The following is a 13,865-nucleotide window of genomic DNA, read 5'->3' on the forward strand; positions in this document are numbered from 1 at the left end:
GTCCTTTAAAGACTTTATAGACTGTAAATCTCACTCCAGTATCAGTGCTGGGAACCACAGACACGCAGTAAGAGAACAGAGACGCCAGGGAAGGCACTCCTACATTCCTTACTAATACTGCACAGTGAAAACATACAATTCAACTAAAATAGAGCTTCAATACCAGCAAGACTTGTCAAATGCAAGGACAGCTTCAGGAGAGACAAAAAGGAAACCTATAGTCATAAAATTAGAGAAGCATAGCTTAGTTTTAATCCTGGCAGAGTGGAGAAGTCTTTGGAGCTGCATTAACAGCTTAATGTTGGAAGTAAATGTCTGTGCAGCTGGATTGCTGGCAACGGTATAAAAAAAATAAGTAATTTACTAATTAAAATGATTAATTCTGGATCATGCATATACAGGATAAACTCATACAAGCCAGGATTATTAACAGCTGTGTGTATATATGCTAACAACAAAGTCCAAAAGTAGGTAAGAAACCTGAATCTTTTCAAATAAACACATGTGGAGATTGTCTGAAAGACAAAACAAAAGAAAGACAAATCTAAAGAAATTGTATGCATAACTTGCCAGAATATATATATATATATATATATATATATATATATATATATATATATATATATATATATATATGAGAGAGAGAGAGAGAGAGAGAGAGAGATAAGGAGAATGTTAAGTATGTGGGCCTGGAGTGCATCTTTACTGCAAGTGTTTTACTTTGAAAAGCCCCAAGCGGATACTGTCCACGTCATTACAGACGCTTTACAGCCGGCGAGCCTTTCAAAGTCTTGGGTCTGAGTTGAGTCCCTAAGAAACCATGTCGGCCGTCATAGGCAAACTGCACTCACCTCTCATTTAATATAAAACGAATTCTCCATGAAATAACACGAAGCCTCGGCCTCAGCTATGGCCAACTCGGTAAGTAGCCGCTCACGGTGCTTTGCTGTTCCCGGCTCGGGTTTAAACACTATACGTGTGGACATTTATGGCACACCGGAGGGGTCCGTGGGTTTTTCTGCAACAAGGGTTTTCGGGCTGTACTGCTACTTAGCGCGCCGCTACCACATGAAATAATAGAGATGTTAAATTCCCCTCAGAGACGGACAGAGGAAAAATGTTTTGGGAGAAACCCTCAAAACGTTTTGGCTAATGCGCCAATAGAGTGTTGGAGAGCGGCTGTAGTCAGTGAGTGGAGTCGCTGGGCCGGTAACGCAGACACGCCAACTTTGTTGAGAAGTTTGGTCTTTATTCTTACGATGTTACGGTTTAACAGTTGTGTAACGTTAGCCCACGAAACGAAGCACAGAACACACGCAGCTCAGCTCGTCGTGTTTAAGCGTGTACCTGTTGGCTTCAGCTAAGAGGAACACAAACGTTGCTCGACAGCAGATAGCAGACTGTAGTGTTTCAGGAAAAAACACCTGCACGAAACATGGACCCGTGACCCGTCTTTATTAACGCTAACCCTGCATCTTTGTGCTTTGCAGGGTGCTGTACAGGTGAAACTGGAACTTGGTCATCGTGCCCAGGTCAGAAAGAAACCCACGGTGGAAGGGTTCACCCACGACTGGATGGTGTTTGTGCGAGGACCAGAGCACAGCAACATCCAGCACTTTGTGGAGAAAGTGGTTTTTCATCTGCACGAAAGCTTCCCGAAACCAAAGCGAGGTGAGGAGAGCTGCCCTGGTGCTTTGTGTGGTGGGATGGGGGGTTAAGGGCTTCACATCTGTAATTGATCAAACACACACACACACAGACACACACACACGTATACATTTATACATACTTTTAATGTGCGTTGTTTCTTCATGCGCATGCATTTATTTCACACCTGTAGTGCAGCGTTGGCAGAGTCAGGTTATCACTGAAAGTCCTCTCTGTCATGTACATGTTGTCTGTGTAATGTTACGTCCTGGTGTCGTTTCACCTTTCATGTTTTGACACAAATAATCACATAAATAACAACACAAATTAGTGAGTGAAGAGGTGCAGGCTGATGCTTCAGCTTATTATAATACAGTAATAACAATGATGACAATAATCATATAATAAGGTGAAGTATGTGTCTACATGCATCTTTTTTTACATTTATAGCAGCAGTAGTAATTAGTATAAGATGAGTAGTAGCTGTAATAGACACAATAATATTACTACATACAAACCTTATTTAAGTATAAATAGTTTAGTGTGTCATACATTCATTTATGAATTTCCAAACGTTTCCCAGACCAGTACAAACCAGTGTCACCAACAGCAGCTAACCTTGGAGAACCCCACAGTTAACCTTCAGACTGTCCACCCAGAGTGTTCATCACATAGCTCCACAGACAGTAAGGACGATCAGTAATGTTGAACTTATACAGCCCACCTTTATCCTATGTGGGCCAGATCAGTGAAACTCCCCTTTCTGTCAGTGTAAAGAAGTTAGACTCCGAGTATCTTAAAATAAGGAAACCAGGACGTCTCAATTTTCTACATGATAAAGAAAGAAATCTGTCAGCATGACTCTTTGGAATTAAATTCTAAGAAAATGTCTAAGATAAATTAGTAAAGTTCTGGTAGCTCACTTACTGACCTATAATTCTAAAACTGGACATTTTTAATTTACACAATTATCTGACTTAACTGTTTCTCTGTTGTTTTATTATTTTAGTGTAGTATCAGTGCCCTTTATCTCTTGGGAAAAGCTGTAAAACGTAAAGAAAAATGCCAAGTTTACGCCCTCCTTCATAGTGTTTACAGCTGTCCAGTGGGTCAGATTGAAGTCTTTGCTAGACCGATCCTGGTCCCCGGGCCTTATGTTTGACACCCCTGATTAGGGATGGGTATTGATAAGATTTTCACGATTCCGATTCCATTTTCGATTCTGTTTAACGATTCAATTCTTTATCGATTCTCTTATCGATTCTTTTTAAAAAGAGAACACTAAGGTCGAATAGCTTAGAACTGTTTTATATCTTCTCTTTGAACAAGACAGAAATTTAGGAGTAACATGGCCTTACAAACCCAACAGTGAGATCTTAAGAGATCCACAGCCTACGGCTCTTCAATGGGGTGTCACAGGGTCCCCAGGAAATAAAATTGTAAATGTAAAACAATAAAATAAATTATCTTCTGTAGCAATAACAAAGTATAACATAAATTATTCTGTAGCAATTACACAAGAATATCCAGTAATGTCCCTGCCTACAATTAAACACATTCACTTACCAAAAATCTGGGGCAAATGGGTGCAAGGTTTTTACCACAAACTTAGTCACTGCTCGGTGACATTCGTCTATCCTGGCCTGAAAGGAGACGCTACCGGTAGACTGCAGCGAGAACTGTCAGCCAGACTCTGTCTCTCTCATCATGGTCACCTAAATGCACAGTAAAGGCAGGTTTTGTAATAAGGCAGATCGCGCTAACATAATATGCACTGTTAGCTGATTATTTACCTGCCGCGTTAACGGAGAGGACGTGCAAAACGTTACCGCTGCTGCTGGGTTGAGATTCACGAGTCCGGAGCGGAATTAAAAACACGACATTCATTTAAGGTTATCGCGTGTTTTGTGAGCAAATGCTTTTGCATATTCGTAGTGCTTCCTCCCTCAAGTTGCCCCGTTGTCATCCGTTCTCATAAAGTATAACCAAACTTTTGAGCGTTTGAGCCGCCATGTTTCCTGCCAGGTAAATGACGCCCGCAAGCGTGGTGGCGTCATTCGGGCGACTGGAATCAATAAGGGAATCGTTTGCAAAAATGGCAAACGATTCCAAGGAATTGAAACAGTGGGAACCGGTTCTCAACAAGAACCGGTTTTCGATACCCATCCCTACCCCTGATCTAAAACAATACTACTACTACTAATAACAATAATAACGATAATAATAATAACAGTAATAATAATAGTAATAATAATAATGAAATTAAAGCTGCAAGCAGCGATACGAGGGCCCTCGCACCCCAGCACGTCGAGCCAAGCCCAACACCTAAAACCAGCACGTCCGATCTGATGTCACATTGATGGAATTCATGCATTTAACCACCAGCTAACATTTCATCTAATTCAACCATTATTATAGTCGTCCCACTAGGTGGCGCTCTAACCATTACTGACAAATGGGATAACAAACATTTCCGACCTTGAGTCTCATCACGCCTGCGAACTTTGGGAGAGATTGGACATTGTGTTTTTGAGTGACAGCAGATTACTGCTTTTTGGCGAGGGATTGAAACTCCACGTGCTGCCATGACCACCCCGTTTCCCTGAACGTAAAAAGCTTCACAATTTAACATCACAAAGGTCTTTAGATTCGACACACTGGAGATCGGGTTAATCTGATGAAATCCCTTGGAGGAGTTCGTCAAAGTATGAGGCCTGAAAAGAGGCGAAAAAGTGGCTAAAATTACACATTAATTTTAAAATGGCTGACTTCCTGTTGGATTTGGGATATTGCTCCAAGAGACTTTTTTGTACATCTTGATATCCTCCATAAGCTTACCAGGTTTCAGACTTATAAATAAAACACAGAGCAGGGGCTGATGTTTTGAAATTTTGTAGGGGGCGCTGTGGAGCCATTTTGCACTATTCAAGGAAAATGATCACATAACAACAAAGCCCTCATCTCATTGGAGGTTTGGGCCAAATTCCAAGACTTTTTAAAATTTCCAAGCCCCTCGAAAGCCACTTCGTCTTTCATGGTGAACTGCGTTGCCACCAGGGTGCGCCGTTCAGTTTAAAGTCACAATTTTCGCACAGAAGCATCATGAAGGACTGATGGTGATACTCACCGCTTTTGAGGTGGCCACGATGAACCTGTGAAAATCAGTACAACAAAATGAAAGACATGACATTTCCTGTTGCCACTAGGTGGCGCTGTACGTATTCCTGACAATGGGCATATCAATCTGTTCAGGGCAGGTCTGACATCATCCCTGTAAAATCTGGTACTGATCAGATTGGATTTCATTGAGTTACACTAATTTGTTTCTTCATGGCGAGACCTCAATGTTCGCCATGCTGCTGGGGTCACACCCTTCAGTGAAAACTCACAGTTTTCTCTGTAACCCAAGACCAACTGCTTAAGGCTTTCCTGGAGAAATTTGAGGCTGCAGATGTCACCCATTACAATACTGTACCCCAAAGTGTAAAACATGACATTTCCTGTTCCCACTAGGTGGCGCTGTACCTGATGTCAAATATGGCAGTTGAAATATGTTCAGGGGTGGAGCCTTATCATATGTGTCCACTTTGGTCAAGGTCGGACAATGTATGACAGAACGAGAGGCAATAAGATTTTCATGGCGAGTCATCGAAATTCGCCGTGGCGCCACGGCCTCACCGTATCCCGAAAACTCAAAAGCTCCGCAATTTCACATGGCCCAGGTGTGTAGTTGACACTGACCAAAGATGAAGCTTATGCAATCAAATCCCAAGGAGGAGTTCGCAAAGGTTCGAGGCATGGAAATGGCAAAATTAGAGCCAAAATGTCACATTCACTTCCAAATGGCGGACTTCCTGTTGGGTTTAGGACATGGCCATAATAGACTTTTTTGTGCGTCTCCGAACGTTAGATATGTGTTCTGAGTTTTATACATGTAGGTCATACCCATCTCGGGGGCTCGCGTTTCTCATTTTTCTAGGTGGCGCTACTGAGCCAATTTTCCCTGGACATGTCTACGGACATTAAAATACGTAAATTTTCACCAGACCTGACGTGTGTGCAAAATTTCATGAGTTTTTGAGCATGTTTAGGCCCTCAAAAGGCCGATTCATTTGCCGAAATAATAATAAGAAGAAGAAGAAGAAGAAGAAGAAGAAGAAGAAGAAGAAGAAACGGAGCAGATACAATAGGGCCTTCGCACTCTCGGTGCTCGGGCCCTAATTATTAGAAAAATTGGTCTGTAATCAAACCAAAACTGTATGATATAGTCTTCTAAATGTATTTAACTTTGTTATCTTATCCTGTACTCATCCTAAATACATAACACATATTTTGTCTAATTTTTTTAAATTATTATTTTTATTTTAGGAAACAAATGAGAGACTTTATTCAGACTAAGGTTGGACGATATGTAAAAATCTTCCAACTGACAATCGTCAGTCCAATAATCAGTGATGGGCGATATATTCGTGCATCCACAGACTTTTTAATTGCAGAGCAATGTAATCAGTGTAGTACGAGCAAAGTACTCAAACTGGACTAACTTGCATGATCATGCACGTGTCCACCATCCGGCTGAGTGTGCTCAGCCTATCGGCGATAGTCGAAATATTCATCCAGTCGCCCGACCCCAATTCAGACTCATTTTAATCATGTTCTTCTTCTACAATAATTCAGTCATGTAGATGGTAAAGCGTTGTTTGTTTGCGCCCGTTGTTTATTAGTAGATTCTGAAATATATTTTCCCGCAATAATCTGTAATGAAATTATGTAAAATAAATAAAACCTTTAAGCTTAAATAGTTATTTTGTTAAAGCTAACATATAACTGTGAAAATTTGTTGAAAAATGAGCAAGTTAATGTTATGAAGATACAACTTCTTCACCATGTGTTGTTGCAGGAGGGGTCAGAATCGTCCCTGTGGTGTCAGTACGGAGTTTGAAATTGTAGTATCGTGACAACCCTGTTCAGCAGTGGCAGACATCATCTGCTTGGAGGGACACACAGTCGAGTTTTTAGAGGAGCACAAGTACAAGATTATCTGTTAATGAAACACGGCACCCAGCTGACACAGCCCAACACACTGAAGCCACTGTGGAAAAGAAGGGTTAGTGGGATGTGGTAATACGGAAATCCACCACTGACGGGTGAGGTGATGGCACTGATCATCTCTTCATCAATGCACCTGTTGGTGAGTGGCATAGATCAGGGAGCATGTGAAGGTTTTCTCCTTAATAGCAGGAAACATGAGCAAGCATAAGATTGTGTTACTGCATCTCTAAACTTACAGCTCCTATGGGATGTTCCCAGTTTGCACTGGTCAGTATCTATCAAAGTTGATCTAAGGAAGGAAGGGGTTAACCAGCAGGGTGCAAAGACTGACCTGTTTGTGCCAGTCCAACGGGTGACTGACTGAAGCTCACATTGGTGAAAAGTTGATGCTGGTTCTGATAGAAATGTGTCAGAACACACAGCGCGTTGCAGTTTGTTGCACATGGGGCTGCACAGCAGTAAGGATGTCCACGCTGACCCCCGTCTACTGCCAAAAGGGTCACCAGTGGACACCTGAGCATCAGAACAGGATGATGGAGCGGTGGGAGAAGGTGCCTTCTTTGAGTAGCACAAACTGGAACAACTGGGACAAGTCTAAGGTGTTGAGTTGGGCTTCAGATTCCACAGATATCAGTTCAGTCGAGCATCTGTGGGGCGTGTTGGACAAACAAGTCCAGTCCAAGGAGGCCTTGCCTCACAGCTCACATGACTTCCAGGATCTATCCCCACAGCACCCTCTGAGGTCGAATGAATGGCGGAGTTTAATCTGCCCCCAGATGGCGCACTGACTAGCCTATAATTCATTTTTGACATTTTCCTTTAAACTGATCTCAAATTGAACTTAATACCTGAGTGTTTCCTAGTTTTACACTAGTTGGTTAGTCTATTTTTTTTCCCTTGTTTAATCAACTAAGAGATTAGTCACCAGCACATGTTGTTGCACCTGGATGTGGTGTGCTTCACACAAAGATCTGAGCTCAGCTGTTTTTCTTGACATGGTTCCTTTACAGTTTAACTGAAACAGCCACACAGGCTCCGCCTACACACTGAAAAAAAAACTGAGACATTTAAAGACGTCACGAGCAGATATTAAAATTACAAACTGAAGTGAGGACTAACAGTTTGCTTTAATGGCAGCAGGTCGTGTGATGATTTACACGATAACCTTTGCAGCGGTATTTACTACAGATGGTTATAAACTGTAGCCTTGGAAACCAGAGGGTTTGGGGGTGGGGGTGGGGACTAAATGGACGTGGACATCCTTTCAACATGTCTCCATTTCACTTGGCTTGTCAAATGAAATATAAGCTTTGTATGTCCACCTGCACATATCTGGGGTCTGTCGGGATACCAAAAAATGTAGAAGGTGCTGAACATCAGTCATGTAGCTCTGCTGCTGTTTACAGTTGTCAGCTGGTCTTTATTGGCTTGTGTAGCAACACCAAACCAAACTAGGTCCACTGATAAGATCTCAGATCCTAAGTGCTCTCAATATAGTCTTCTTCATATGTCAGCACATCAGCTTTTTGTTATCAATCCAAACATCGAAGGGAGTCAGAGCGAGAACGCCAGAAGACGGCGCATGTCTAACTTCTTCTCACTCTCCAAACGATTGGGTGTGTAGCTCGGAGAAGCTCCCCGAGTCGGCGAGTAAAGCCGCCGTTGCGCTTCATCATTGCTACTGTGTAGTTAGCAGGCCAGCGTGGAGGTGTTTCCATGGTGACAGCCAAATGGCAAAGCTGTCTGAACAAATGGAGGTAAAGACGTTGTTAGGAAGCAGCGAAGGCCGTGCTGTTTTGGCAGCAGAGGCTCGTGCTGCTTAAGCACCTCATTTGGATTCTGTAGTGCCGTTTAATCTACAGATGGAGGGAATCTCTCCAAAGGTGTTTGTGATATTTCAGAGAATTGTCACTTCTATGGAAAGTTTGAAGATAAAAAATGGTTCATCTCCCTGAAAACGGCGTGAAATGTGTAGTTTGTAACGTGGAGGAAAAATAAATAAGCTCTGAGAAACTGAAGGGCTTCAGGATTGTTCCGGTATTTGTTTTATTATTTTTTTAGTTTTGTTGTTCCTTGATTCCTGAAAAATCCTTCCCACTCATGAAGGTGAAACACAAAGAAAGCTCCAGGCTGGCTGCTGTTGTTTACAAGAAAGCATGGGGTTAGGAGGAGGTGCCGATAAACAAGGCGGCCACCTCCGAGGAACAGGAACTGGGCTGTAAATGCCAACTCTTCCTCGGTTCAATCAATGAAAGGAAGTTTGAGGAAGTGGTTTATTGAAGCTTGATTTATTTGGGGTGTCTGTTGAAAGCTCTTTCACTCCTCTCTCAGTTGGCCTTACCATAAAACATTTGTCTTCCTTTACAGTCCCTCCCCACAACAAAGCTCCAAGGCCTGAGTCAGGACTCGCTCTGAGACTCGTGGCCTGCTGGTGGACTTTTATTAGGGCCTGAAGCCTGTGAAAGCCTGTGGTATCTGTTGCATTCATTTATTATTACTTGTTAACATTTTTTGACATGAATATATCCATAAGCCTGAATAATAAGTCATTGTTATAGCCATACTCTCCATACTGGGACTGTATATCCAGTACATGATAGCTAGTAAGCAGATGTAGTGGAGCATGTCTTACCTCGTGAGGTTACAGGAAGTACTGGTGCACACCTGAAGCCCACCTCTGATGGTGGTGTAGTTTGGTTTCCACCTGCGTAGATTGTCTGTTTGGACTTTACCCTAAAATATGAAGCGCATTAAATTGACTGCGTGTTGGTGCTGTACAAACTCTTCTTCTTCTTCCTGTGGCTGCTTCGTTTGAGGGTGCAGGAGATCACCCACCTCAATCACACCCTGCATATCCTTTATCCCCCCCCATGGAAAACATTAATAACAAGGAGCAGCACCGACTGGAGCTGATGTGACCAACCTGCTGTCTCTCTGTCTGCTGTTCACTTTTTCTCAATGGTTCTCTTAATGTTAGATTTGTTCTAACACTTGTTTGGCAGCTTTTACTGGACGTAAAGAATCATAACATGCTCCATTATTACTTCCTTCTTCATCTGACTCATCAGTTACACGTCTGAGGAGCTACTTTTTGTTATCATTATCATGATATGCAGATGTTGTCATAAATCAGATCTGAGTGTGTACGACTCTGAAGGGTGTTCATCCAAACTTCGTAAACGGTCCTTCTCAGGCATGTTCGAGTTGTCCTACATCGTCTGCATCATGTTTGCTCTTCATCAAACATGTTGATGATGTTGACGCTGATAAAATCAGATCAAATAAAAGGAAATTGATCAAACTTTTGCAAGAATTAAAGTTTGCCACCCCGGAGCTCACTCAGCATCCAACACTTCTGTGGTGGTTTTATAGGTGCGGTGTGGAAGTTTCACCCTGCTGTGTGTGCTGTTAGTCTCAGACCTTTGATCAGGAGTTTCTTTCAGTGCGTTTCTGTGGAGCTGTGTGTATCTTAACAGGCTGACATATTTGATATAGTGTGTATGCAGCCTGCTTCTGTACTTGACCTGCATTAGCATGTGTGCTAGCGGGGTGGGAGAGGTACGAGCAGCGAGGAGGATGCTAACCTTTAACTTGCTGAGGCTCTCCACCCGTACGGCCCAACTGACCTCCAACACAAACTTTAGCGTGTGCGTTCATCCCTGCTCTGCTCTTGCTGCTCAGGAGCTTAATGTTGACCTCTTTTTGTCGAAGGCTCTTGCTGTTACCTGATTAGTGTGATGTAGAGTCAGGAGAGGTCGTGTAGGGTGGTGGAGTGCAGGGTTGTTGTTGGGTGCTCTGCTCAGTCAACCACAGACACTCTTCATCACCTGCGGTGTATATCATGACGAATTAGTGTTGTCTGTGCATAAATAAGCACTAATCAGATTCACCATGACATAAGAAGAATGCTTTTGCTCAGCTTCTTGCAGTTTTCATCAGAGAACAGGAGCAGCTGTTGCCTGCTGGACCATAGCTTCATGCTGATGTGCAGCTTTGGTTGGTCAGTACTTTGGAACAAAGTTAATAGCACTGTCTCTAGTAGAGCAACAGTGATTGACCGATTGATTGATTAGTTGATCAATTAACTGATAGTGTTTCTTGTGCCTGCAGGTCAAAGTGCCTTTTTACAGGGATGTATGAATGTAAGGTCATACATTAGTATCAGTATAAACCCACAAACAGATGAGACGCTGGCATTTTTCAGACAAAGGAAAATGTGACAAAGCGATTACTTGGATCCAGGTTTGGCTGCTTGATCTTTTCTTTCTAAATCATCACATATGTCTTTCTTGATAATTCCTTCCACCTTGACAAGATTTCCTGTTCCAGATGGACTGAAACATACCCACAGCCTAATACTCCCACGCCTTCGTTTCACTGTGGGGACGTGTTTTTGGAGTCTACAGCAGCATTCTCCAAACATAAGCAATGTCTCTATTAGGGCTGTCAAAAATAGGCACTCAAATGTTAATCACTGACTCCAAATGGTACATATTTGCAAGAACATCAATACAAAGAGTGCTGTTTTCACATGGCACTGCTGCAGTAAGTCGGGCATGCAGCTAACAGCTGTGTTTAACACCCAACAGTCCTTTCAGAGGAATCCACAGAGATCAGTGAAGCTTGCATTTCACTAGTATTAAATAATTATCATAAATATTAACCTGGCAGGAGCACATGTCAACATTGCTGTTCAACTATTAGCAATTACCAGGATGTAAAGAGCTGTCTGAAAGGTGAGTTTGGAAATCCAGGCAGTGAGCGGCGTGAGCGTTCACAGTGAGCACTCTGTTTTCTCTGTCTTCTTCATTTCAACACAGCTAATACCACACTTTGTCCAGATGTGATAAATCAAGAATGAGGTGATGTAGGGTTGGGAAGTTCATACCATTGGTGCTCTTCTAAAGATCTCAGATTTGAATCTCAGGGTCAAGGTCAGGGATCAAGTTTTTGTAAAGTCTTGTGAATGTGATAACTCAAGGAGGAGGTCACCTAAGATTTTCAACTCGATACCAGAGGTGTGTCTGCTGAAAATCTCAGATGAGTTTGAATCCTGCTGACCTCAACCTCGTGGTCGGAGGACAACATCTCTGAAAATCAGCTCGGATTTTTAAAATCATCTCTTTGGCTGAGGTGGAGCGCTGCAGGCCACCAGGATTGATTTTATTTAAATCAACTTTATATTTGAAAGAATTAGTTGAAAGGTAACAACTTGACATTTTCAAGATAGAACTTCTTCACCATTACTTCTGTTGGTGTAGGATGCAGTTATACTCTTCATCATGGTATTTTCCTGGTTATTGGTATTAAAACTGAAACTGTAGTATTGTTACAAACCTAGTGTCAATGACACATCTGTCCTAAAATAAGGATCCTGATTCATTTTGAGGTTAACAAAGGCTGTGACATTTAATTTTGTCAAACAGCTGCAGATTTAAAAGTATGGAAGGAAAAAAAAAAAAGCTAGCGTTTCACAACAATCATTATGTGCTCCATCAGGTCATGGCTGCTTTTTGTACCTAAACCACTGAAACCTGAGCACATAGCTGTGTATACAAGGACACTGAGAGGTGCCACTGTGTCATAGTATGAATACATGAACAGATATAGTTTTAGACTACTGGATTAGATCTGTGACCAGTAAGTAAAATAGTTTGTAACTTATTAACAACAATAAGTTTAAACATTTAAATATGAAATTACAAAAGAAGGAAAGAAAATCCAGCCTGGCTTTCACATCTTTCCTCATGAGTTGAACAGATGTGATTTTCAGCAGCAGAGGGATGATTTGAGAAAGATGTCGTCCTTCTCTACTCTCATCCATCCATACAGCATTTCTACACATTCGCACGCATCACCATCGTAGCTGCATGCTGTGATGTGTCAAACGGACAATATTTGAGAATTAAGCAAAGCTTCCTTTGTTCAATGAGCACACGTAACTTAATTAGTACATTTCCTGCATTGGTACGTTTTGTGACTCAGGAGGGATCCGTTGTGAAAAACTGGAGTTGGTTTGCCTCCTCTACGAGCATGTGTGGACGTCTTGGCCTTGTCATGTGTGTTTAAGGCTTTGGTTGTAATGGACGCCCGCTCTCTGTATCGATGCATCAGAGTAGGCTGCAGAAATTGAGTTAATGAGGTCTCATGAGAACACAGCTGCAGGATTAGTGTGTTTAATGACACAATAAATGAAGCAACAGTCTTAACACAGTCCTGTCACCTAGTTCAGGTGTGGAGGGGATGTAATTTATGTAATGGTTGGGTTTTTGTGTTTGTCAGAGCGGCCGTCTCCCAGCAACCCAACCAGATGGCTGCAGCACACTCAGCGCTGCTCTGCATCTCATGTAACTGCATGAATTTAAAGCAAGCTTTGTGAACTGTCAGCCTCCTGGTGCTGAAGTCTAACAGCAGTTTTCTCTTTCAGTGTGCAAGGATCCACCGTACAAAGTGGAGGAATCTGGATACGCAGGCTTCATCTTGCCCATCGAAGTTTATTTCAGAAACAAGGTACATTTAACAAGCAGCACTCAGCTGCCAGGGTTTGTGTCTGTGGGTAATGCACTATTGTTGTAAGACCCTGAACCTCTAAACCATGAAGGGGTTTTTATGTATACTCTGAACATGTGTCGGGTTTGCACCAGGTCATTCCTGAACTGCAGCTTTGGAGAGGCTGATTGTCAAATGTGTCCATTCAGAGCTGTTTTCATTTTTCTATCAAGAGTCGCGTCTTTTCAAGCTGTTGCAATATTTTATGTATTATGTGGAAGCTTCTGCAGTGACAGTTACTGAAGGAGTGTACGCATGATACAGTTGTGCTCTCTTGAAAGTGTTTTTGCTGGAAAAGAGAAAAAAACTGGCCTACCATACTCAGAGGTGTGAGCAGACCTAACAAAGCAGCAGGTCACACACACAGCTGGGCCTGCACCAGTAAAGGCGATGTCACCTTTGCCTTGTGAGGGTAAATGAACTGGTTCTCACACAGGGCTTTTCTGCTCTCAGCACTTTGGGTGACGACACCTGGTAACGTAGGTCATGAATGCAGACATTTAATGTAAACGAAACAAAGCTTTACACAGCAAACTGGTGAGCCCACACAGATACTGGGTCAGAGCCATGAACTGGCAAATCCAGTGGAGAGAAAGGTGCATTTTGGAGTGCTGGAA

The 13,865-nt window shown here is 42.4% G+C and overlaps 1 protein-coding gene across 1 annotated transcript in view; it reads left to right on the plus strand.

Moving 5' to 3' along the window:
- The first annotated feature begins 771 nt into the window (after nucleotides 1–771).
- Nucleotides 772–13,865, plus strand: part of mllt3 (MLLT3 super elongation complex subunit) — a 30,129-nt gene continuing 17,035 nt past the window's right edge. Inside the window, exons 1-3 of the mRNA XM_031757423.2 lie at nucleotides 772–921; nucleotides 1,491–1,671; nucleotides 13,127–13,209. Coding sequence (XP_031613283.1) covers nucleotides 910–921; nucleotides 1,491–1,671; nucleotides 13,127–13,209 — 276 coding nt within the window. The 5' untranslated portion in view covers nucleotides 772–909. The remainder of the gene's footprint in view (nucleotides 922–1,490; nucleotides 1,672–13,126; nucleotides 13,210–13,865) is intronic.

The sequence above is a fragment of the Oreochromis aureus genome, linkage group 3 (assembly GCF_013358895.1).
Source record: "Oreochromis aureus strain Israel breed Guangdong linkage group 3, ZZ_aureus, whole genome shotgun sequence".
Classification (NCBI taxonomy): domain Eukaryota; kingdom Metazoa; phylum Chordata; class Actinopteri; order Cichliformes; family Cichlidae; genus Oreochromis; species Oreochromis aureus.